This window comes from Carassius carassius, chromosome 7, assembly GCF_963082965.1.
Source record: "Carassius carassius chromosome 7, fCarCar2.1, whole genome shotgun sequence".
NCBI lineage: Eukaryota > Metazoa > Chordata > Actinopteri > Cypriniformes > Cyprinidae > Carassius > Carassius carassius.
The window spans coordinates 14,594,902-14,620,111 of NC_081761.1; the positions used below are offsets into that span (position 1 = coordinate 14,594,902).

The 25,210-nt window shown below is 35.3% G+C and overlaps 3 protein-coding genes and 1 pseudogene across 3 annotated transcripts; 1 reads left to right on the forward strand and 3 right to left on the reverse strand.

Annotated features, from left to right (window-relative positions):
* Nucleotides 1-1,020: 1,020 nt before the first annotated feature.
* On the reverse strand, nucleotides 1,021-4,997 carry LOC132143605 (large ribosomal subunit protein uL6). Its single transcript, XM_059553978.1, has 8 exons — nucleotides 4,938-4,997; nucleotides 4,425-4,471; nucleotides 4,212-4,327; nucleotides 3,498-3,593; nucleotides 3,198-3,330; nucleotides 2,991-3,071; nucleotides 1,308-1,426; nucleotides 1,021-1,186 (listed from the first exon to the last, which is right to left on the reverse strand). The coding sequence occupies exons 2-7, from the start codon at nucleotides 4,468-4,470 to the stop codon at nucleotides 1,320-1,322; spliced, it is 579 nt and encodes a 192-aa protein (XP_059409961.1). The 5' UTR covers nucleotide 4,471; nucleotides 4,938-4,997; the 3' UTR covers nucleotides 1,021-1,186; nucleotides 1,308-1,319.
* Nucleotides 4,998-5,489: 492 nt separating this feature from the next.
* Nucleotides 5,490-8,092, forward strand: LOC132143281 (lipoyl synthase, mitochondrial-like; annotated as a pseudogene).
* Nucleotides 8,093-9,330: 1,238 nt separating this feature from the next.
* On the reverse strand, nucleotides 9,331-16,326 carry ugdh (UDP-glucose 6-dehydrogenase). The gene is made up of 12 exons (XM_059553980.1): nucleotides 16,158-16,326; nucleotides 15,179-15,340; nucleotides 14,954-15,055; nucleotides 14,674-14,874; nucleotides 13,664-13,861; nucleotides 13,410-13,557; nucleotides 13,183-13,277; nucleotides 12,654-12,784; nucleotides 11,232-11,371; nucleotides 10,957-11,048; nucleotides 10,267-10,377; nucleotides 9,331-10,165 (listed from the first exon to the last, which is right to left on the reverse strand). The coding sequence occupies exons 2-12, from the start codon at nucleotides 15,338-15,340 to the stop codon at nucleotides 10,064-10,066; spliced, it is 1,482 nt and encodes a 493-aa protein (XP_059409963.1). The 5' UTR covers nucleotides 16,158-16,326; the 3' UTR covers nucleotides 9,331-10,063.
* A 487-nt stretch (nucleotides 16,327-16,813) lies between these two features.
* Nucleotides 16,814-22,040, reverse strand: smim14 (small integral membrane protein 14). Its single transcript, XM_059553981.1, has 5 exons — nucleotides 21,742-22,040; nucleotides 20,244-20,324; nucleotides 19,334-19,382; nucleotides 19,099-19,247; nucleotides 16,814-18,275 (listed from the first exon to the last, which is right to left on the reverse strand). Exons 2-5 carry the CDS (start codon nucleotides 20,316-20,318, stop codon nucleotides 18,237-18,239), a joined length of 312 nt encoding a protein of 103 aa, XP_059409964.1. The 5' UTR covers nucleotides 20,319-20,324; nucleotides 21,742-22,040; the 3' UTR covers nucleotides 16,814-18,236.
* Between the last annotated feature and the right edge of the window lie 3,170 nt (nucleotides 22,041-25,210).

Sequence of the window (25,210 nt, forward strand, 5' to 3'; positions counted from 1 at the left end):
AAACATTTCTTTTTGAAGGTGTCGATAATCCAGTTTGTAAAAAATTATAATGATGTTAGATTTATTTATTGGAATATCGCTATAACATCAACTGTTATATGTGGAATTCTAATATATACTATATAAGAAATCAGTTGCAAAATTTTGTTGCATCAAACTAAATCCGAGGCATCGTATATGATTATTCATAAAATATCATGTTAAATATTATATTAGATTTAAATTAATCTTAAAGCAAACAGAGTTCACATTAATGAAAACCGCTTTCTTAAGTCAATAAACTTGAAATCGTCTCTTATGTCATAATATCCTTGTGCGAGGAACCCTTCATCTTAAATTTTTAAAGCTATTTATAGTTTCTGGTATAAAGACCCATTTTACTGTGGAAAAAATATATATATTTATAAATAATATATATGTCCAATTGTTATTTGTAAAATAATGTTATTTTTTTAAATATTGTGTTTCCAATGTTTTTCTACTCAATGGCACTGGACTTACTTTTATTGCTAAATTGTAATCATTTCCTTTTTTTATTGATTCATTTTTACATTTTTATACTATGCTTCATAACATTTCCAAGGATGCCCTAGCACTTCCTTCCCTGAACCCCCGTTTGATTTTTAAGATTTAACACTGACAACTCTTAGATTATATGCTGTAATACATTTTATACAATGAGGTATTCAAATAATTTCTCATGAAAAACTCTTGCATGTTTTAGCCGTTTTCTTATGGTCACAAGCATATTTACTTACAATATGGTTTTAGCTGAAAAACACAGTAAGGTTAACGTAAGACTCACAAGCTCTCATTCTACTAGGTCCAAATGGACTGAAGAACAAAAATCCTACTCCGATCTGGAAAGCATCAAGTACATAAAAAGGACGTGAATTGAGAATGCAAGATACGATTCTCAAATACAACTAGCCCATATTTGTTACACACATCGACCCCTCCAAACTACCTGCCATGCATATTAGGAGTAATTGGGCTCAAATAAATAAGACTTGCACACAATTATATGGTTGAAAAATGTAATTGGGCTTTATTGACAGATTTTACAGAGACAAAATGTAGTCCTCTTGCTGTTCCACCAATGTGCCCTTCTCGCTGACATGGATACCATCCAGGAACTTCCTGATGTCCTTCTTTCTCACAATGGTGGCCTGCTGGATCAGAGCAGCTGACTGAGAAAACCAGAGAGAAAAAAAAAAATTAAGCCAAATCAGTTTTCAATGACAAAAGCAGGAAACCTGGCACAGAAAAGAGCCGAGAGAAAGGCTGGACGGCGGTCTGGTTCTAACCTCATGTGTTCTCTATGACTCCGGCTCCACTACAGTGCCCTTCTCCGAGACGTAAATACCATCCAGGAACTTTCTGATATCCTTATTTTTCACTGTGGTTGCCTGCTGGATGAGGGCAGCTGAACACATGCGTACACATTTCACACACAACCCAATGACAGACAGTCCTTCAAACACCTCTCAGGTTATACAACCAAGGGTTAAAGGTTCAGTTCACCCAAAAATTATCCTGTTTTACTCACCCTTGAGTCATCATAGGTGTATATGACTTTTTCAGATTAATCCAATCGGAGTTATATTAAAAACTGTTCTGGCTATTCCAAGTGTTTTCATTACAGTGGGTGTGGATTTCTCTTTAACCGTCCAAAACACATAAAAGCGTGTGCATCTATAATAAAATGTGCCTCACACGGCTCCGGGACATGAATAAAGACTTCCTGTAGCGATTTAATGAACTTTTATAATGGAAAATGTCCATATTTCCAACGTTTTAAACACTTTTCTCACACTTCTGCTGACTGTCGTACGTGGAAACTGTTCTGACGGATGACAATCTCAGAGGTTCTCATGCGATGCATATGTCCTATGCTAGTCTCATGAACTAAGTTTCCTTACGTTAGCAAAAGAAAACCAGTCTCCTCTATGCTTATATCGAAAACCTCCGACATTTTTCTTTACAAATCCTTTGAATGTACTTCTAACTCATGACCGGTGTTTTTTTTTTTTTCCGCGTTCATCACTAATCATGCAACGCTGTTGTGCTGCATCATCCGCAGGAACTGCTTCGGCATATGACAGATGGTGAAAGTGATAGAAAAGGGTTTATTACATTTGGAATATGGATATTTTTATTACAAAAATGCATGGATTCGCTACAGTAGGCCTTTATTCACCCCAGAGAGCAGTGTAAGGCATCTTTTATTTTGGATGCGCGCACTTCATTTAACAAATGACAGAGCTTAGAAGTGCCAGGACAATTTTTAATATAACTCTGACTGGATTCATCTGAAAGAAGAAAATCATATACACCTAGAATGGCTTGAGGGTGAGTAAATAACAGGTTAATTTTCATTTTTGGGTGAACTAACCCTTTAAGAATGTCAGAAGAGGTAAAGGAGGCTAAAAGCCTTTCTTTGCAAAATAGTTCAAACACATCAGGACATCCAGGTAATAGCAAATTAAAAGACAAGATGAGGTAGGGTACGGTTTAGGCTTAAGATTTAACGGTTTCCACAACCAGTCCAGTAAAAGATTTCAATTTCTGTACAGTCTAATCTCTAATTGCCATGCCATTCGAATTTCATATTAAGAAATGATTTTAACCCAAAAAGCAAACTATGCTCCCTTTGAACTGGTTGTAATATTTGATTTCATTCACACATGTTTAATAAACAATCCTTTCTGGATTACAAATCACCACCAAAATTATACATTTCATTATTCTAGCAGCAGTGAGAAAAGAAAAGGCTACAAACGATTCGCCACCTGCAGGATCCTCATATGGGATAACCTAGTAGCCGTGACAACATGTTTACAGATGTGACGTAACGATGACGATGCTAACAATTCATAGAACCCTTTCATCTGCAAAAGGCCCTTAAATAGTTTACAATTATGCTAATGAGGTCAAGTTGCATGTATCTCTCGTCAGAGGTTGACACTGTACATCTTAGAGATGCTTACCTGAGTTTGACACCAGCTCAATGTCATTACCCTCCAGAACCAGCTCATCTTTTTGAGCAGCAGACACTGCGCATGACACACCTACACAAAAAAAAAAAAAACAGCATCAGTGCAATCAGGAATGTATAAAATATGGATTAAGGGCTTTAAGGTGACAGTTTGTGAAATCAGACACACACAAAAAAAAAAAAACGCTATAACACATACCTTGCCTCATGCGAACACGGCGGATGTACTTCTCTCCCAAGAAGTTTCTTATCTCCACCAGAGCGCCGCTCTCCTGAATTGCCACATTAATGGGGAAATGGGCATACACAGATCGCATCTTGTATCTGAAGCCCTAGAGAGAAAAAAAAAAAAAGTTAACATGCATCACAACAGTCCACATTTCCTCTTTAATAACATGGCAAAGAAATTAAGGACACTAACACAGTCTTTTAAAACTGGATTTACACAGTTAGGATCTTCTTGTGTAAGAACAAATGTACCAAAATTGAACTGACTTACCAGGGTGACCCCTTTGATCATGTTCTGGACATGACTGCAGATGGTGCGGACTGTGGCCAACTCCTTCCTGTTACCCCACCACTTGTCCACGCGCAGCTGAAACAAATTGTTTGCAGAAATTCCCCACACGTTAACATTAGGTATTTTTGCATCAATCATTTTATTAATCAGAACGAATCCAATAAGATTTCATATTCTGGAAGCTGCAACATTTCAGATTTTGAAATAAAATGTTGCAATCCAATTGACATTTTACATGCGCTTCACACTTATCCCAGACAAAACTTGTCTTACTGAGCATATTTGCTATTATTGAACTGTCAGCTCTCTTTTTAGATGTATCGTCATGTCAGAAGACAAACATACATTTAACAAATGTTCAGTCTGCTTCATATTAGTTATTAAGACAGCATAGACACATTCGTAAGACGCAAAACAACTATAAGCATCATAGCACTGCTCAATGCATTTTTTAAATCAGACAAGCATTTACACACTTTATTATTTATTCAGGTCTGTCACCACCTCCTTCCAAATGATTTAATTTTTATCTAGCCCAATCAGAACAATTGAGGTGTTTACATGAAGGATTTTCAGTCAACTTAAGCCATTCATCTAATTATTAACTAACATTTAGGTGAATATAAATATAACTATTGCTAGAGTTATTCTGCATTAAATCCAAGTTCTTTTCCATGTATTAAGACTACAAACCTTCCTCTGTTTCTTGCCCAAAAGACTGAGCTCCAGGTTAATGTGGTTGAACTCTCGCCGGAGAACTCCACGGGGTCCCTTCACAACAACCGTGCGGCCCTTGAGGGACACCTCAACTGCAAGCAAACAGACACATTGGAAAAGAAGTGAAGACGCGGATAAGGAGAAAACGTTTTTAAAAACTTAGGATGTGACTTATGATTTTTCTCATACCGTTGGGGGGGATGTCCACTGTCTGGTTACTGAGAATGGTCTTCATTCTGAAGGAACAGACAATCAGACAGAAAATGCTTAAATATAAACATCTTGTTGACTTGTCTTCATTCATTTATCAGTACAGAAAACCAGTTAACGGCAAACCCGTTAACTTAGCATCAGTCACAATGACCTGTCAACTACATCATGTTTACAATGTTAACGTATTCTTTGCCGTTTCAGTCAGTTTTACGGCTAGCTTAACATTACTAATGTCAAAATGAGACAAGTATGACTTTATATCAATGCGCCCAATTAATGACTTGGGCTTGCCTCGGCCTACAGATAAACACCAAGCAGAAAGACTGCGATAATCAGGCAGCATCGACTTTTCGGCGCAAATACCACCACAGATATTTTCACGAATATGTAAACAAAATCCTCGGGAACTATGAAAACCGGACGGATTTGATATTAGTGCAGATTTTAGTTGATTGAAATGCACAAGAACAGGACGCGCCATGTTCTTACCTCGCCGATTAAGGGGGAAAGGAAGGAGGAAGGACGTCATGACGTAAATGTAACCGGTACGTCTTGCGTCATCGTCAGTTTCCAAGGCACAACCAAACGAATACAGATACTGAAAAGCAAAGTTAACGAAGTGAACTGTCACAAAGATAATGATGTAAGATTTTACACACACACACACACACACACACACACATATATATATATATATATAGTTTTTTTATGTATACTAAGAGGAAAATCTACCACCATATAAAATATGAAGTCTTTGTAAGAAACATGCAGTGTAAGTTAATCGATAACGGAGCGATTGTTGTCAATGAAAGGTTCAAAGTGTTGGATGCTGGATTAATACTGATTAAATATATTAAAATTAGATTAATGTTTTCTACGCACATAATGCTATTTACAATGTAGGCTATATTCTGAGCTAACCAAACTGGTAGATGATTGTAGTATGAAAGTTTTGAAATGTTAAATTGAATTGGGAGTGCCCTGAACAGACTGAGCACTGCTGCAAACACATGCTCAACGCTCACTGAGAGGAAGAGAGACATGAAAGAGAATAGACTGAACCTCCATGACTTCATATCTGGAGAGCTGTCAGAAAAGAGCAAGTGGGAGGAATACAGAGGCAAGCTGAAGAGACAGAAGGGAGAAATACAAGCGTATGGACACACCACTATCTTTTGGGTGCATGACTGTGGAAATCTTTCAGTACCGTGGTTTTTATCAAAGTGTCATGACATTACTATGGTCATCAATGCCATAACTTTTGCTAAAAAATATGATTTTCAGTGATTACTTTGCAAAATCAGTTCACTATTTTTTCCAGATGTTCCTTTAGGCACGTAGATATTGTTGTTAAGAAACAAAGTGTGTGCTTTAATTGCTGAATGACTGCATTTTGCATTTTTATTTGGTAAACAATTTATGAAAATGTTTTTTTTAAAAACCTGGCAAAAAAATATGGAAATCGGTGCCGTTTCTGATATTTATGTGGTCAAAGGGTAAAATTCAGATCACTTTTAATCATCCGGTGAGATTTTTATATCAGCCTGCTTGCTTTAAAATGCATCTAAATATTGGAAATTTACTAAATATTAATACTAATAAATTTAACAGCTATTTTCAACATTGATTTGCACCAATTCAGTATATTAGAATAGACCAAATGAACACACTATGATTTCTGAAGGATCATGTGACACTGGAGACAGATCAAATAATTGCAGCCTTATTGAAAATAAGGGAGTTCACAAACATGAAAATAAAATATTTTACACACCCCAAACCTTTAAACAATAGTGTATGTAGCTTTATAGTGTTTAGTGTAGTAAATAGAATTTAACTATTTAATGTAAATCTTGCTAAACAACGATGACTCCCTTCCACTTTTATTGTATGTAAATGATCAGCTTGGACATTCTGTTATTTTAAAAGGATGTTTATAAGCCAGTGTTACATGAATAATGGAGTCTATCGACTGTTACTGTTGTTGTAGGTCTGCGAGGAGGCCTGGTGTCCCAATATTGGGGCAGGGAGAGTATGCCACTGCCACAGAAACCATCATGGTGAGTGTATTGAGTCTGCAAAATGCCCACACACACACAATCTCAATGTTATGGTCTTGACTAAACACCTCTACTTGATTTCCCACACTCTCTCTATAGCTGATGGGGGACACATGCGCACATGGCTGTAGGTTTTGTTCAGTTAAAACAGTGAGACGTCCTCCACACAGCTAAAGCCACTGCAGCATGGGGTCTGGACTATGTAGTACTCACATCAGTGGACAGAGATGGTGAGAAAACATGAAACACCAGCACAACAAAAAGAAAGACTCCATGAAATGCCATGAAATGTTTACCTCGTTGATGTATTTCCCAGTAAAACTAAGACATATTAAAGGGCTCATCCATTTACATTATAGCCATGAGTTTACCTGTTATAATAATTTTTAGTAAGTGAGGTTTTAGTAGAATAAACATGGACTAAGAAGCACAAAACTTTCGTTTTGGTTTCATTGTGTCCTTAAAATGTACCATTGAACTTTGTTTTTGACTTCTGATCATATTTTTATTATAATTAACAGACGTTCCTGATGGAGGGGCTGAACACTTTAAAGGCCGTCTCCAGCCTTAAAGAAAGATACAAAAACGACAAAAAAAGAGTTTATTTGTTTTTTAGAATCAACTCATTCTTCAATTCCTTCATACATGATCTTTTCTAAGAGTGTTTGACTCTTGATTTCTGTGGTGATCTGGCACCAGTGGAGAAAATCTCTTTGTCTGGGCATGATGTTTATGCTCACAATGTAGAGACTGTCAGAGATTTACAGAGGTTAGCGCTGTAGAATCTTGTGTGCTCACATATAAGTATTCTCTGTAACAATAACTTTTATAAATATATATAAATATATATATATATATATATAGAATAAACATCATATTTTATCACATTTTATTCTGTTTAAATTTTTTTGAAGAATGTTTTTAATGCTGTTTGTAAAGAGCAGAAGCACAGACAGATTTCAAAATGTGCGGTTTAATTGTTTTTGTGTTTTATTTTTATGGAAAAATATATATACTATGTATTTGTCGTTGTTTTTACTTGTAAAAATGTAAATATGTAAAAAAAAATCTATATATATTTAATAAAAAATTATAATAAATATAATTTATTCATGTTCATTTTATGTTTCTTTCATATTTTATTTCTATTTATTTATTTATTTTTCTGTTTTGTTTCTATCATATACAGTCACCAACAGGTGGCAGAAATATCTAGTCTTTTTTATCAAGTGAATTAGTAGCTCTCATTATTTACAGTTTGGAGATTTCATTGCAGACCTCACTTTTCATCTTTGACCTTTGACCTTAAGGCATGTGCATGACCCCTGTGCAAACTATCAGTGTTTTTACGATATGCTAAAAAGGTGAAACCCAGTGTGCTCACGAAGACTTCCATCATGCCGGGGCTCGGAGAGACAGATGCGCAGATACAAGCAGCTCTGAAAGGTAATTCATATTAGAATTAGAGATGTGTTAAATATGCATATATTAATATATGATTATAATTTATATTAATATATGAGAGTTCCCTGTATTCTGACAGAACTGAGGGACTATGGAGTGGACTGTCTTCTCAAGGTATGACAATAATAAAACGACTAAACTCCATCCTAGATGGCACACTCCCAGTCTGTTCACTAATCATCTGATACACTCTGCACACAAAAATGGCAAGTGCTGACTGACATCACCAGCCACAAGCTGATTGGCTAACTTTAGGCAGCGTTTGGTAGTAAAGATGTGGTCGTCACATTCTTTTCAATTTCAGGGGCAAAATTGGTCCATTGTCTGCTGACAATAGTTGAGCAATGTATGGAGAACGAAATAATGTCTTTGTGACCAGTTTGAACCCGTTGTGAAATCTGCGTTTGGAAATCTTTCACCCTAATGCGAAATTCCAAATCGTGTGGATTTCGTCCTTAAAAAAATTGCCGAACAATGGCAATGTAACTGTACCTTAAAGCAACTCTATATAGCTTTGTGTGTTTTTGTGACTTTTGAGTCCCCTATAGTGAAGTCTCTATGGTAAATATATTATAAGTGAATAGCTATAAAAGAGCATTTGCCATGCCATAAAGCAAACTGCCCTTTTCACTTTTTGAAAATGATATTTCAAGGTAAAAAAACTGAACTAAACATACAGTTTCTTTAAGTAACCTATTTAAGATAGAAACAAAACAAACTCTGATTGGTCATGTTGGCTAGATCTATGAAACACTAAATTTTACCGAAGTGAGAAGTCTTCAAAATTCAAAAGCAACAGGCACCATTTCTGATTTATTGCGTTACATCTCACACTTTCAGAATGTCATTATATTTTGTATTATTGATAAGTATTTTGACTTATAGACTCTATTTTTCATAAAGCTCTTACTATTACACATATTGTAAAATTATTTGTTTAAATTCATAGTTTCATTTGTTAGGTTCTAGAATCTGCTGGAAAAGCAGAAGACTAACTAGTGAACATCACCTGTCTTCAGTATAAATACTATTAATAGGGTGGTTCATCCAAAAATGAAATTTCTGTGATAATTCACTTTCCTTTATGTATTTTTTTATGTATTTACAACATGTAAATGATGCCTGAATTTCGATTTTTGGGTGGACTGTCCCTTTAAGTATGCATTTTACCAAAGTATGTTGCTGTAACTCATAATGTTGTTTTAGAAACGGATTAAAGATATGTATATTGTGTATCGTTTAAGTAATATAAATAGAATATTTTCAATTCAAACTTGTCGAAGATCGTGTTGTGTGCTTTTGTTTCAGCCATGGTTGGCCTCCATATTTAAGCCTGTGAAATGAATATCCAAAACTGCTTCATTTCATTGGTCCAAGTTTATTTAAGAAATACGTTTTTTTCAATCATTATTCATGACCATTATAAACCTGTACAGTAAGAGATGATTTCATAAAAGCTAAAACTGTGACTCTATATAACATACACAGTGCAGGTTGAACAATACATATCAGAGGATTAATAAATGATTAATAACTGGGTGACACAAACAGCTATTTGGTTTCACTTGCCAAAATTAACGCAACAGCATTTTTTATGTCCACTTGGTCCTAGTATTTAAAAGTTGCCATTCTTTCTGTTGCTGCTCCTTCAGACATCACTCTCAGGTAAGTAGATGATTTTGTCATTAAAATCTATAACACTGATAACTATAACAATAATATACTACTAAACAGTATTGGGATGTTAATGTATGAATTTTGTGTACAGTTAATGTAAGTTTCAAACATTTTCTGAAATGGCACAGACAAAAAAAAAAAACGTAAAAAAAAAAAGAATAATGGTTTTAAGACTAAGACACAAATGACAAAGTGTTTAAAACATTAAATCACTGCATTTTTGTAAATGGCCATGAAAGATAAAACATCTTAAAAAAAACATTCTGAAGACAGAAACACACACACAAAGCACATGCATTTTTACAAACAGATTTCCAGTAACGGTCACACATTACTTTGTTTTTCTCAGCAAAGTACTTTAATCAATGTAAAGTGCACATGCGCGCGCGTGTGTGTGTATGAATGAGTCCGTGTCTAGGCTTTGGATTTCTTGATGGGTGGTTCACTGATTCGTGGAACTCCTCCCGACGGTGTGAAGGGAATTCGGGTCGTCACCTTCTTTCCAATGGTCTCAATCTGCAAAAAACACAACATTAAACCATGCCAACTAATAAAGTGATAAAGTCAGGCAGGTAGACACAGCCACTAACAAGTTAGCTGCACAAATATCCACTCACCTGAAAGCCAAAGTTTTGTAGCTGAGGGTGCAGATGGTCCAGGACTCGTCGACCATCAAAGATAAATGCTGGTTTCAACATCTTGTGGTATATTTTCTCATAATCCAGTTCCTAAAAACAAACGCGTGCAATACTTCACTATTCTTTTTAGACATACCATTGTTTGTGTCATTTATTTTTTTACTAGATTGTAGTACTAGTACCACATATACAACAATAAGAATATGGTTATCATTCAGTTCCATGACAGGGCTCAACACTAAGGACTTGTTAGCCAATATTTCAGATTTATTTTAATTTTTATTTACACTTAAAAATGTCTTTATATATTTACATTCTAAATTAATTAAACACATAAAAACAAAAGGTTACACTTTATTTTAAGGTGTCCTTGTTACAGTGTAATTATACCATTAAGTACAAAGTAATATGGATTAGGGTTTAGTTTAGGGTTACTTGCATGTAATGCATAATTTAATGTTTTTATTACCTGGAAATCAAAACATTGTTTGCAAGACACAAGAATACATGCACATGATCAATAAATATGGGGCTGATATAGTGCTGGTTCAATAGGGGAATGACAGTTCTGCTATTATAAAGCAAACCACTTTATACCACAAATATTACACTATACATCAGTGCTTTCTAAATCTGCATTGAGTTTGTGTTGTTCTGTGTGCCATGTACCTTAAACATGTCCCACTCTGTGCAGATGACCAGGGCATGTGCACTTTCACATGCCTCATAGGGGTCTGATGTCACTGTTACAAGTTCAGACACTGCAGAGAGAACGAGAACCACGGCAAATTAAGACAGAAACACGCAGACGCAAACTTTCTCCTGCTTTCTCTTATGTGAGTTTTCCCCTACATGACATTCACCATGACACAGCACTCTCTCCCTCTCCCATCATTCACAGAGACTTGATCTATTGCGTGGTTTTATCTGCTCAACACGCATACCTCTCTCTGGGTTGTCTCCGGAAATACTGGGTTGAGACAGGTCCTGGATTATCTGCTCCTTCAGCACTTTAGGGTCATAAATATGCAGCTTGGCTCCTTCGTCCATCAGATACTTGGAGATGTAGATACTGGAGGACTCTCTGAAACACACACACACAGGAGAAACATACAATGCAAGATTCCCATTTACACACAGATTATGATGCCACAGAAAATGCCCTTAATGAATAAAAGAGAACAGTAGCAAATATAGAATATATTATATACCGTAATATTATTTTTAAATAATATAAAATAAGAATAAAATAGAATCTCATTGTGAAATCTCACTTAACTGTGAGGGTTATATTGTTTAAGAAAAAAATAACCGGTTAATACAGAGTTATTTATAAACAATATAATTCGCCATTTTTTGAGCTGCCATTGAAAATACCTCTATATAAAGTCCAACAGAACAAACATTCACGCATCTCGGAGCAACACAAAGTAGTGCTTTCCTTCTAAACCAATCACGGTTTTTGAAAGAAGTGACTTGAGTGAATTATTATAATTCACTTGTAGGCACTTACTGGTGAAACGATGTAAAAATGCCTTTGACTAATGCAAAGAAAAGCAGAGTGATACAGTAAAAAGACTCAACACTCAGACTGGAACTAACAGTGTAATAAACATTTATGATTTTACATCAGTTCTAAATCTGTGACATTCACTCCCTTGCTTTCATCAATGCTGTGAATCTAGGAATTATTAATGCCATGAATCATTCTTAAATTTTGCTGCATAACATTATCACCAGGAATTGCATCAACCTCTGGAGTTCATATTACCCTAAATGCTGCTCCCATTAGGAAAAGATGGACATATTTAATAACAAAACAGTCTGAAATTCAGGTGAATTTTTCAGTTAAACTATCACACAAACAACAAACTGTGTGACAATTTGTCATGCTAATTTTAGAATTATTTTCACTAGTGGTATCAGACTTTGGACCCACTTAGTTACTGAAAGGATTTGTCATAAGCTTGTGTCCATGCCCCATTCCTATAATGTTTTGAATGGAGGTTTAAAAAAAAAAAAGTCATGATGTCTTGAATGGAGGTTAAAAATCAGCATAGTCATAATTCTCTTCTGAAACAATCCACATGTATAGGCATGACATATGCTCACTTACTCAGTGACTCTAGATAAAGGTCATGGGTGGCACAGGCGTGTTTACACATGTATTGTAGTGTCTGCATGGTTTTTATAGGATATAGTTCAAACCAAGGAAAACTATGTGTAATCTTCATTACACAATCGAAGTTGATAGTTAACTCGTGCTCTGACATCTCATGGTCTGTGTTTTGTAGGTAAAAGTGAAAGACGCAGCTTTTGACTTGTCATAAATAAAACAGACTGGTTCAAAGTGTCCCTGTACGTACCTGGTGTCTCCCGTGTCCTTCTTGAAGGAGAAACCTAACAAAGCGATTTTCTTCCCTGTAACGGTGTTGAACAGACAGTCAATGATCCGACAGGCAAATCTCTTTCGCTGATATTCGTTCATGTCAATCACCTGAACATAAGGAAGCACAGAGTAAAAGGTTAGACTAAATTAATCAAACTTATTTTCTGATGTCAATGAGTTTTCATATGTCAAGTTCGTATGTCTCTTCTGTTCACCAAGGATGCATTTATTTGAGAAAACCATTAAAACTGTAATATTATGAAATATCATTACAATGTAAAATAACTTTTCTATTTTAGCATATATTAAAATGTCATGTATTCCTGTGATGGCAAAGCTGAATTTTCAACAGCCACACATTCAGACATGATCCGTCAACCATATGATGATTTTACGTGAAGCTAAATCGGGCTCAATCCGTCTTTCCATTGAATAATGACGCACGCAAAGCCAACATATCCCATCAAGACTTACTACAGTAAACAAGCATTCAAAGTGAAGTTTACCTGTTGCCAGTATGAAGCAACCTCTGGGAGATTCAGTGCCTCACACAGATACACCAAATTCAGCACATCCTTCTGAAAACAACTTCCTCCGAAACCTGTTACAGACACAAACACAACTGAAGCACAGCTCACATTTGTTTGCATTGTATCTCATTCTATCAGAGCACCAATAAGGAGGAATTAAAATGGCAGTATCAAATGGTAATGGAAACAACGAATGCACTGACCCACGCTTGCTTTGAGGAACTTGCTCCCGATGCGCTGATCCATGCCGATGGCTCTGGCCACCTCCTCGACATCAGCACCGGTGGATTCACACAAGGCAGAGATGGAGTTTATACTACTGATGCGCTGAGCCAGGAATGCATTTGCTGCCTAAAACACACATTAGAATCAAATGAGTTTTACATAAATTATTATAGAAATGGTCGGCTTTTTTCTCTGATCATTAATTTAATTCTTGTATTTACATTACACACACCAGTTTGGAAAGTTCTGAGGACCAGGTGTTGGTGGTGATTATGCGTGATTTGGGGACCCAGTGCTCGTAAACTGCACTGAGAGCACTGATGGCCCTCTGACCCTCTGGAGTCTCGTCTCCACCTATCAGGACGCGATCTGGGTCCTTCAGGTCCTTTACTGCTGTACCCTCCGCAAGGAACTCTGGGTTAGAGAGAACCTGTAATCAAAGGCGGGGAAAGCTCATTTGTTAACACACAGGAGCAGTGAACAAATCCAGTTGGTTTATTAGTTCACTAGAGAGAGAGAGAGAGATGCAAAAATCGCAACCTTTGTAGAAAATCCCTTTTAAAACAACAGCCTAATCCAGATTATATTTACATGTAGATGATGGCGGTGTAAAATGTCAAACTAATGTAGAAGCATATTTTCATGACATGAATTCGACAAACAAGTTCCTTTAACTTTTTAATGCCCCCGCTGTGTCCTATTTGAGTGGACGGACACACACACACACATATACATGCATTTATACACTGTAAACACACACACATTACTATTCAGTAGGAGTCCATAAGATGTTTTTAATGTTTTTTAAGGAAGTTTCTTATGCTCACCAAAGTCTGCATTTATTTGCTATAATATAAAGTAAAAAAATTACAATACAGAATTATAACAATTAAAAATTACTGTTTTGTATTTCAATATATTTTAAATTGTAATTTATTTCTGTGATGCCAACGCTAAAGTTTCAGCAGCCATTACTTCAGCTTTTAGTGTCACATGATCCTTCACAAATGATTCTAATACACAGATTCAGTGCTCAAGAAACATTTCTTATCATTAACAATGTTTAAAACAGTTGTGCTGCTTAATATTTTTATGGAAACTGCAAAAATCTGTTTTTTCAAGTGGACGGTGACTCTTTCCTTTATACAATTGTATACAATTTAAGCTCAAACTGTGGATTAAAGCTCATGTAAAAAAATTTTTGTCAAGTTCCCCATATATCAGCCGTTCACACAAACACACCTGCAAATTGAGGCTGGGTTTGGTGTTTGCATCAAATATCCTGCGGATGCTCTCAGCTGCACGGACCGGCACCGTGCTCTTCTCCGTAACGATTTTATACCCATCTGACATCTCCACAATCCGCCGTGCACATGCCTCGATAAACTTCAAGTCAGCAGCACGACCTTTGCCCATACCATATGTCTTAGTTGGGGTGTTTACCTGAGCAGAAGAGAAGGATATTTGAGCCAGTGTACAGACCTACAAACCAAACCACATTAAAATAGTTTGTCACACTCACAGAAATGAAGACCAGGTCAGCCTCTTTAATGGCAGAGTCGATATCTGTGGAGAAAAAGAGGTTCTTCCCACGGCAAGACAACACCACTTCATTCAGACCCGGCTAAACAGCAAGAAGAAGAGACACATTTCATGAAGAATTCTCATTAAGGGTAAAAATATTTTTAATTAAGAAAATAAATCAGAGTGCACCTTTAACTTGAATTAATATCTTTAACGTTGTTACCTCGTAGATGGGCAGGGTGTCAGAGTTCCAGGCTTTGATCCGGGATTCATTAACATCCACTACTGTTACGGTGATCCCGGGACACATGCTCGCAATGACACTACATGTCGGACCTCCAACATACCCAGCGCCTATACAGCAAATCTTTTTAATCTGAAACATCTGAGAAAAGAGACTTGGAATCAAGGTTAAAAAATAATAATAACGACCCTAAATGGTCTGCAACAGATTATGAATGGCCCCTTATTAACCAGCCAACTACTCTCAAGGCAGTCCCTTCTCTTCCACAGAGATCCAGGGCCTCATGAGGGGGTCACTGGTGAGTATCAGATTACTGACCCCCTGAGCCTTTATGTAGTCATGAGAAGTTCGGCTCCTCTGCCACCTTCGGTTCTTTTGAACAGTTCATACCCTAATCCGATTCAGTGATTCTTTTATAGAATATAAATTTAGCGATCCACTAATAAATACTACTAAAAATATACCCTAAAATCAGTTAAGTCGCACGTGTGTATTAAACTGAAGGTAATAAAAAAATAAGCAATGTTTTACAGTTTAAGTAAAATAAATTTTCTACCCATCAATCAATCCCACTCATCGGTTTTGCGAAACAGCAGATCAAAAGATTCATTGAAAAACATTCAACTCATTAACGTGTATGGCTCTGCTGTAACAGACATACGAAACAGATAAACTTTAAAGACAGGTCAAAGGAACGCAATTTTTTGTGTTGGAAAAAACAAGTTTATAACTGTTGCCTGTTGATGCTTTCAACATGTAAAATGTCATTAAATGATTCATGATTTGATTGCTGATGTTCTCGTGAACATATAGGAGCTCTTTAATTTTTATAACTTAACCGTTTTATCATTTAGGATCAGTTTTAGATTCTGTATTATAGCTTCAATCACAACTTTAAATTATATGTGATGTACTTTAAAATATATAAAAGATTTCAATAGCTATAATACAGACTTACCTTGTCTGACAGTGAAGTTCTTCTCAGGCCAGTGTGCAGGTGAGGTTCCTCCGTCTGAGGTGCCTTGTTCCCGAATGAATAAAACTATTATATCCTTGATACATAAACTCGCGCAGAACACACACACACACAAATTTACGAACACACAAACACACCCACCGGGAGGGGGATGGCAACGTACACACTTTACAGAGGGGAGGGGACAAACTCTGCTTCCGGGTCATTAAGTATTTCTTTTCAAATTAAGAGTCACATTAACCCTGAGGAAGCGGTAATCAAATCTCATTTTGACTGTGAATTAAACATAACAATTGAAGGTTCATAGACCGAAAATGATTTATTCTTATTTAAATCTAATTTAGTTAAATAATATAAAATAAATGCGTTAAAACTGATTGTTGGGGACTCTTCATTTGACATAAATGCCACTAAACCGAAGCATTACGTGTGGAGAACGCATACGGTTCAGAAGCAGCCAATCAGTGACTCAGAGGTCTCGGTGACGTAACATCAAAGGAACGTATTAACTCCTTTTGACGCAGGATTTACTCTTGAGAGTAGAGTCATACCGACAAATTCATTAGAAACGTATGAAAGAGACCACCGCCTACAAATATTCCCATTCCCATATTTAACAAAAGAAAAACAAGTCCTGATGCTGTTGTTCATATTTATTTGAAGTAACCAAAAGTGCATAGATCAAACCCTTTGACAGAGCGCTTTCATCAGAACAGTGTACATTGACAGAATTGACATGCCCTGAAATCCACACCACCACCTTAACTGATCTACCAGAAATCATTAGTCCAACTTACTTTTGTGCAATTAAGACATTCTAATATTCTCAGAGAACCTAAGAGAGAGGGAGTTGAGTAAGTTACACCGAACTTGAAATGGGGCAGATTTACATCCTCTCTTTGGTGTTATTCTGGAGCTCTCATTCTGTACACAACTGTGAAGGGGCCAAAACCAAAGTGCTGCCGGTGTTTTGCCTTTGAGCGTAACCTATAAGGCAATCTCACTCATCCAAATATTCCCAAAATTCCTTAGTACCAAATGTATTCTCATTTTATTACTTACTTTGAAAGATTACATTGTTTTTAGATTTTGACCACTGAAATTTGACAGCCACCCATAGCATTTGACTGTTTTAGTTAGTATAGCTACATAATGATTCCTGAGCAAATGCGCAAAAAAAAAAAAAAAAAAAACTTGTTAAGAATGGCTATTCAAGTGGCTATGCTAGTAATTGCTCCTGCGATTTTCAGACACAAAGGTTAAATAGATTGTCAAAGTATTCAGGGTGGAGAGGTCTGCTTTAGATCAGCCACTTCTCTGTGGTCAACAGATCCCAGACCATGACAACATCCACACAACCATGACGTCAAAAGTGACAAGAGCCAATTAAAAGCTGGAAATGACCATTTCATTTGCTTGGTCAAGTCTTGGTCAACCTTAAATCATCTAAATTACATCTGCGTTACAATGACTCAATGCAGAGTCAAGGCTCATTCTCCACCACGGACCAATGACATCATGTCTGTGAAGTCATGATAGCTTTGGAATCTATTGGCTACCACAGGACAAATAACATTATCCTCTTCACCTCGGTCTACTCAAAAATAACCCAAATCTTTTGACGACACCCAATTTCTAGGTAACCTTTCCTCTAGATCACAATTAATATTCAGGCTGATCTAGGGCAAATGTCATTATATAGGCCTATATGTAGTTTTAACAACTTGTTAAATACCTAATAATGCTTTATAATAAAAATATAGTAAGAAGTAAAAAAAAAAGAGAGAGAGATAAATCCGGGAAACTTTAAACTCCAACATTTCAGCATTTTCACCACTAGGGCAACTTTCTCTTTTTGCTTCCTCTTATGGAATGTAACACGTTGTAGAAACACCTTGTTATCCAAGTGTCTGTGTAGATCAACCCCCTTCATCGGACTAAAGAATCTGGAATCTGAAACGCTGACAGATGATTAAGGAAACTAGCAAGTTATATTAGTCACAGTAGCTGATCAGGTGGAAGCTGGATTAAAAGATCAAATCTTCTGCAGTGGAAAAACGTCTAGTCCACAGGAGGTGCTGGTGGCTCTCTGCCATGATTCTAAATGAGGAGAAAAAAAATCCATCCAGTGACTACAGAAATTACAATTCATGGATTAATGTACATTAACAGTGTTGAGATGCTACACTTTCTGATTACTGTTATTTCACCGTACTGATCATTTATACACTATTGATCAAACGTTTTGAATAATTAAATAAAGAAGATTTGTTTTTGAAAGAATTATCTTATGTTGACCAAGGCTGCATTTATTTGATTACAATACAGTAAAGCAGTACTATTGTGAAATATTATGAAAGTTTTATTTTAACATATTTAAAAATGTAATTCACTCTTGTGATGGCAAAGCTGAATTCTCAGCAGCTATTCCTCCAGTCTTCAGCGTCACATGATCCTTCAGAAATCATTCTAATATGCAGAGTTGGTCCTCAAGTAATATTCTTATCATCAATCTTGAAAAGTGAATGCTGCCTAATATTTTTGTGGTTATTCAATACCATTTAAGTTTGGGGTAAGTAATAAATAAAACTTTTATTCAGCAAGAACATTTAAACAGTAAGGCATTTATAATGTTATTATATTTTATAATTCCAAATACGTGCTGTTCTTTTAAACATTCTACTCATCGAAGAATCTCGAAAAAATTAATCCTGATATCCACAAAAATATAAATGACAAAAATAAGAACTATTTAAATGTAATAATATTTCACTGTATTAATGTTTATCTGTATTTTAATCAAATATGCTGCTTTGTAGAGCATATAGAAACTTATACAAAAAATGTAAACATTTTGACCACTTATGTAATTGGTAACTCACACAGACCATCATTATGAGGGAGTTTATCTTTCATGACTTACACCATGGGGACCGGAGGGCTTGCCGCTGGCTGAAGGACCTCTCAAGCTGGCTGGGCGGAACAAGAATAGCATGAGAGCTAGAACTAGCCATCCCATAATAATCAGGGGTAGAGTGATGTCCCCTTCTACAGAGGAGTTGGGGCCTGGCACTGCACATACAAGAGTCAAATGTTAGAAAATATAAGAGAAATGTGCTATCATGTGATATGCTTTTGTTTTGGACACACAAACTTACTCTCCTGAAGGCACTCGGTGTCTGTACAGTAGGACTGGGACTGCCTCAGCTTGAAAAATGAATCACAAAAAATATTTGATCAAAAATGCTAATTAAAAAAAACATACTCCATGACAGCATTGGGCTTCTACATTACATTATTGCATAAAAAAATAAATATCAAATTTAATTTGAAACCATCAGTGTGTGATTTATATATAGCACAAGTTATTGAGTTATATGTAAAAAGCATTATATCTATCTATCATTTCAAATGCTTGTTCAAAAAAATACTTCAAATAGCTGAAATGTTATTCCTTGGCTGGTCTAAGTGAACCAAATATGCAGTAGCACCATCTACTGGGAGTTTATTTAAACTACAAAGCAGAAATATTCAACACCTAGAGCGTCATTTTCTTAAAGATAAAATAACCACATAAAGATATGTAGCTACATAGTCCACTAAAGCTCTTAAAAATTACAATTGGAACATACAGACCCTGTCAGACTGGCACACATCCAACTATAATTAATTTATTGAAATTAAATGGATTTCTACACACCATTGGAAATTATTTATTAGGACCATAGCTTCATATATCATATAATATATATATATGATATATATATGATATATATATATCTTTATATATATCATATATATCTATCATATATGATATATTATGTGTTAGTATATATATCATATACTACTCTAAAAGAAGATAAATCCAATATAAGAACAGGGTCCATCTAAATCACATTCATTTTTCAAACAGATCAGTAGATCAATAAGTAAAACTAAAATTAAAAATATCAATTTCTATTTGCAGTTCAGGAATAAGCAAATGCAAGTTGTATTATATAGGTTATGTATCTAATAATATTTGAAATGCCGATCTGGAAAAGAGAGAAAAGGAGATGAAGAACTGACCAGACTGACGAGTCTCCTCATGGCATGTTCATGAGAGCAGATGCACTCACAGGGGTCAAAACCTCCCTCTGCCATCCTCTCCTGAATAAGACAGAGGATTCACAAACATGCCAAACAATTTATAAAAACTACAAACACTAATAATATTAAATTATTTTAAACACACACGGAGACTCAAAAACTGAATGGGTGTGGTGAATTATAATCGCATCACATGTGAAGGATGTCAGCATGACTCGCATTTGAAATCCAAATAAACACAAAGCTGTAGTAGGCGTTTTTTAAACAAGCAACCTGGACTGCCAATGTTGTAAAGTTAACAAATCTAGACCAAAAATGTTATGATATTTATTTAGACTGCTTCTCCTCTCCTAAGCTTCATCTATTTTTTTTTATTTGTTAAAGTTTTTAGATATATATATATATATATATATATATATATATATATATATATATATATATATATATATATAAAAGTTTGAGTACTTTATGAACCATGACATAAATTGTAAACAAATAAATAAATACATAGCTACATATAAGCATCATACTGACTCACGTCGTTACGATTTAATGACTTAATATAATTTTCGTTCCAAGTTTTAATTTATATTACACAAACTGAAAATTCCTATATGCGCATTACACAGTTAAAAATTAACATGAATAAAAAATTAATTATTGCATTAACATGTTTAAGTGAGATGCTGCGATGGTTGTCAGGTAATGAGTGCGCGCTCGGAGTCTAAACTGCACGCTCCTGTTAAATCAACTTTGCGCGACTGAAGCCTACTCATTAATTCCTAAATCGGATACTAAAGTAAAATAAATAAATAAATAAAATAAAATAAAAAAATAAAATTGCTATACATTTGTATGCCACAGCATCATCTAGACATAGTAGACTTTCAAAACTGCACTGTTTTGTACAGTGTGTTTTAATAACATTTTAGGCATGACTGAATCTTGGAAACCGTAAACAAATGAAAGGAAACCCACAACAGGTTTGCTGGAACAAGGAAGCTTACTCGCAAAAGTAAATTACCACACTAATTTCCCACAAAATAATGCGAACGCTCGATAGACCTTTGACGCAAATGTCTTGGTCTATCAGTTGTCTAGGTTTTTTCGTAACTTGGTTCTGTTTTGTTTGCTTCCTCTTCGACTAAACCTGCTGACTTCAAAAACGTGTCAATTTGAACACTAAAAACTTATAATCCCACTCATAAACAAACAAATCTATTTTAAGTATAGTCTATACAATAAACAAAGAATAAAAAGTAATGTTTTCCCATTGAGAGATGCCGAAAATAGGCTATTCTTGCATAAATATTTTTTTGCAGTGTTATTTGAGATATTAGCGTCTTCGGTGTTTATATATTCAGTAAAGCAGTAGTGTAAACGTTTAGCCTAAAAAACAAACAAACAAACAAAAAACATAAATAAGATTTTTACCAAAGTGCAAAACAAACCAGAATTGGATAGACAGATGTCTTACCGATGACTTCGACAACTCACTCGAAGAGATTTAAAACCATTCGCTTCAAACCAGGAGGACCGAAATGTGAATATTGACCCCTGAAAGACTCCGGCAGCACAGGCCAAATCCAGGGCAAATGCTCCCTTGTGTACACTGGTGTTTGGCAATGGGCCCCAGCTCCGGCTGATGTTCCGTCTGTGTTTTGATAAGGATCGGGGAAGCAAAAATTAGGAATGTTACTATGGCGAAGGCTCGGTTCATGAATAGTAAAGAGCTTGCGCAGACGTTGATTTTTATCTGTCCTCCTGAAGGCGTCCATTTGCGCAGCCTATTCATTATTCATGAGGTAAGTCTTCATCACGTAAACGTCTACATTTCAGCCAATCAGCAAGGCGGACTGGAATAACGTCAAACCTACATACAGAAGGGAAACATTTGCCATAGTAGGATTGGTACATTGATGTGGTGGAACTAATAGATGAGAGCCACGTCCCTACATGACGTGAAATGTCGCATGTTTTGGAAAACACTGAAATGGCGTTACATTACTCCTCGTTCACAAAGCATACCCTCTATTCATTGGATATCGGCATTTTGCTGGCTGAGTGTATAATGAAATGTATATTTACAGTGCACTTCACTGCTAGTCACAGGAGTTTGACTCTGTGAATGAAGTGTTTGTAGCCTATGTGTGCTCTTAATCTAAGACAATGCAAGCTCATCACCGTCACTGAACCCAATCTAAACTGCAAAGGGTTGTGCACATAGAAATGAACAGTAATTTTGGAAAATATTTTGAAAAATAATAAAAGCTACACTAACGTGAAATGAAGACTCATCTCAGTGGCCTAAAGCGTCAAAAGCAGAATTTAGGACCAAAATGATTGAAATTATGTTGTATTAACAGTGAAAACCTGCCAATAATCAAGGTTTATGTAGTGTTAGTGATAGAAAGAGTACTATTAACTGTAAATAGTCTATTAATGTGCATAATTTTCTCCTATTTCTCCTATTCCCTCAACCACAAGGCAATGGTGGCATCAGAAATAGTTGTTATTCTGTTTTGCTGCAAATACATATTTGTGTTCGAAACAGCTTGCAAACTGTCACTGAATCAATACAGAATATAATCTGAAGTGATAGCGATTATATACTGTATATTTTAAATGTGCTGAATTATTATTTAAAGATTTTTTACAGTTTAGCAATTATATTACTGTCTATTATTGTAATATTGTTTTGCATCTTTAAACTATTTATAATAGTACTGTGCCTTCAATTGAAATATTAAATGTGCATATCCAGGAAAATAATGTGCTTATTTAATAAAACATGCTTTATTTTACATGGTGTAACACCACTTTATGGAGGCCACAATGACAAGGTCACATAACCAGCTGAATACTGAAAATATTGAAAATGAAACATGGGTGATTGCAAATAAAGCATTTATAAAGCATCTAACATCCAAAAGAAAACTGCATTTTGTAAAAACTGAAAATAAACTTAGTTCTTGTAAGTTATTTGTGACTTGCTAAATTATCTTGGATTATGCAAAATTCATACTAAATTTCCCCTTTAAATACAAATTAAATCTATTTTGGTATACACTGGGATCATGCAATGGCAAACTACTTGATTTTGTAAAGTGAATTTGCACTTGCTGTTTACTTTAATGTCACCCCAACATTACTTTAGAACAACAAATGACATGTCTTATAATATTGACATGTTTTTATTATTATTATTATTAAAAAGAGAAAAATACATATAATGCTACATGACATGCAACTACTTTTAATGTGCATTGCACCAAAACAATCGTTACTGTCTGCATTTCATAACCTGAGAGAGCTTACTTGTTACTAGAGAAGCATGTCCATTGTGTATGAGTGATATCTTGGTGCAGGAGTGAGGGGATGTTTGAAATGTGAGAGAGTGAAGTGATTGAACAATAAAGAGAAAGACCTATAAAAGTATAGACTAGTTTTATAGCTTCATATGCCTGCACCCCAGACAGTTTTGGAAGGCTGCATTAGTTCACTAAGACAAGTTTGTTTTATTAGACTGAGATTTATTGTATAATGCTTAAAGAAAACTGTTATACAGCTCTCCCTCTTGTAATGCATTGTTTGACAGACCAAATGCATGATGAATATATTATGAATCATTTTTCTAAAATGCTTTGCAAATAACTATTTATTTTTAAACCAGTCATTTCACAATGAGCTTAATCTCTCAAAATGCAGAATGGCAGAAATTCATTTAAAAATTAAAAATGGATGTTTGGATGTCAAAATAAAATCCACAATATACAATTATATTGTTAGAGCCAGAGTGTATATACAATATAAAAATATAATCCATTATGTCCTCTACTGTTTAAATATTTGTGGTTAGTAAGAAATATTTTTTTAAATGTTTCATATGTTAATTGGAAGGTTTTATGGTCACCAAGCTATACTGTGTTTTATTTGATCTAAATAGAAATATGAATAATAATAATAATAATATAGTTTGTCTTCTATTGTAATATATTTTCAAATATGATTAATTCCTGTGATGCCATTTTTTTAGCAGCTATTACTCCAGTTTCCAGTGTCACATGATTCTTCTGAAATCTAATAATATCCTTCAAAAATTATAATATGCTATTTTGGTGCTCAATAAACAATACTTATGCTGAAAACAGCTGTAATGCTCAGTGTTGTTGTTGAACATGTGATACATTATTTTCCAAGATTCTTTTATAAAAAGTCACTTTTTATGTTTTGTTTGCAGTCACTTTTCAATTTAAAGAACTATTGCAGAATAAAAATCATAAGTCAAAAATTAAAAAATCTAAGTAATTTCAAGTAAATAAATAAACCCAACTTTTTGAATGGTTGTGTAATTAAACAGATCATTGTACATTGTAGGTTACATTCTAAATGTTTAATTTATATTTCATATAATTCGTTTATGACTATTTACTATTGACTAATGTGTCTATTTATGTCTATTTACTAAGGCCTAACATCTTAGCAAAAACAATGCAGGGTTGAGGATGGACACTTGGACAGACGTGATTTGGAAGTGGGGGTGAAACGTATGTATCCAAGCTGTAGAAGCAGGATATCATGTGACAGCACCACCATATGGGACTGATACTAGATCTGGATGCATTCTGGATCAGTCAAGAGCTCTGCTTTTCTGCTGCGTGACATCACCACCTGCTTAAATAAAGAGGACAAACGCAGTGTTCTAGTGTCATGTTTGAGTTTTCCAGACTCTCATTGTGCTCTCCAGTGTTTGTACTGGAGCGCAGCGAACTGTTTTAAGAGAGCGAGAGAGAGAGCGAGCGAGAGAGAGAGAGAGAGAGAGAGAGAGAGAGAGAGCGAGAGAGAGAGAGAGAGAGAGAGAGAGAGAGAGAGAGAGAGAGAGAGAGAGAGAGAGAGAGAGAGAGAGAGAGAGAGAGAGAGAGAGAGAGAGAGAGAGAGCGGGGTGT

What these genes read in the sequence shown, in the direction of transcription:
- smim14 (XM_059553981.1), bottom strand. Translation starts at nt 20,318, where the DNA reads ATGGCAGAGGGAGGTTTTGACCCCTGTGAGTGCATCTGCTCTCATGAA. An exon ending in TGAGGAGACTCGTCAGTCTG is followed by an intron (nt 19,383 to 20,243) that starts GTCAGTTCTTCA and finishes TCATTTTTCAAG; the next exon opens with CTGAGGCAGTCCCAGTCCTA. An exon ending in AGCCCTCCGGTCCCCATGGT is followed by an intron (nt 18,276 to 19,098) that starts GTAAGTCATGAA and finishes CTCCTCATTTAG; the next exon opens with AATCATGGCAGAGAGCCACC.
- ugdh (XM_059553980.1), bottom strand. Translation starts at nt 15,340, where the DNA reads ATGTTTCAGATTAAAAAGATTTGCTGTATAGGCGCTGGGTATGTTGGA. An exon ending in ACACCCTGCCCATCTACGAG is followed by an intron (nt 15,056 to 15,178) that starts GTAACAACGTTA and finishes CTTGCTGTTTAG; the next exon opens with CCGGGTCTGAATGAAGTGGT. An exon ending in GTTCCTCAAAGCAAGCGTGG is followed by an intron (nt 13,278 to 13,409) that starts GTCAGTGCATTC and finishes TGTCTGTAACAG; the next exon opens with GTTTCGGAGGAAGTTGTTTT.
- LOC132143605 (XM_059553978.1), bottom strand. Translation starts at nt 4,470, where the DNA reads ATGAAGACCATTCTCAGTAACCAGACAGTGGACATCCCCCCCAACG. An exon ending in AGTGGACATCCCCCCCAACG is followed by an intron (nt 4,328 to 4,424) that starts GTATGAGAAAAA and finishes GTTTGCTTGCAG; the next exon opens with TTGAGGTGTCCCTCAAGGGC. An exon ending in TGATCAAAGGGGTCACCCTG is followed by an intron (nt 3,331 to 3,497) that starts GTAAGTCAGTTC and finishes TTTTCTCTCTAG; the next exon opens with GGCTTCAGATACAAGATGCG.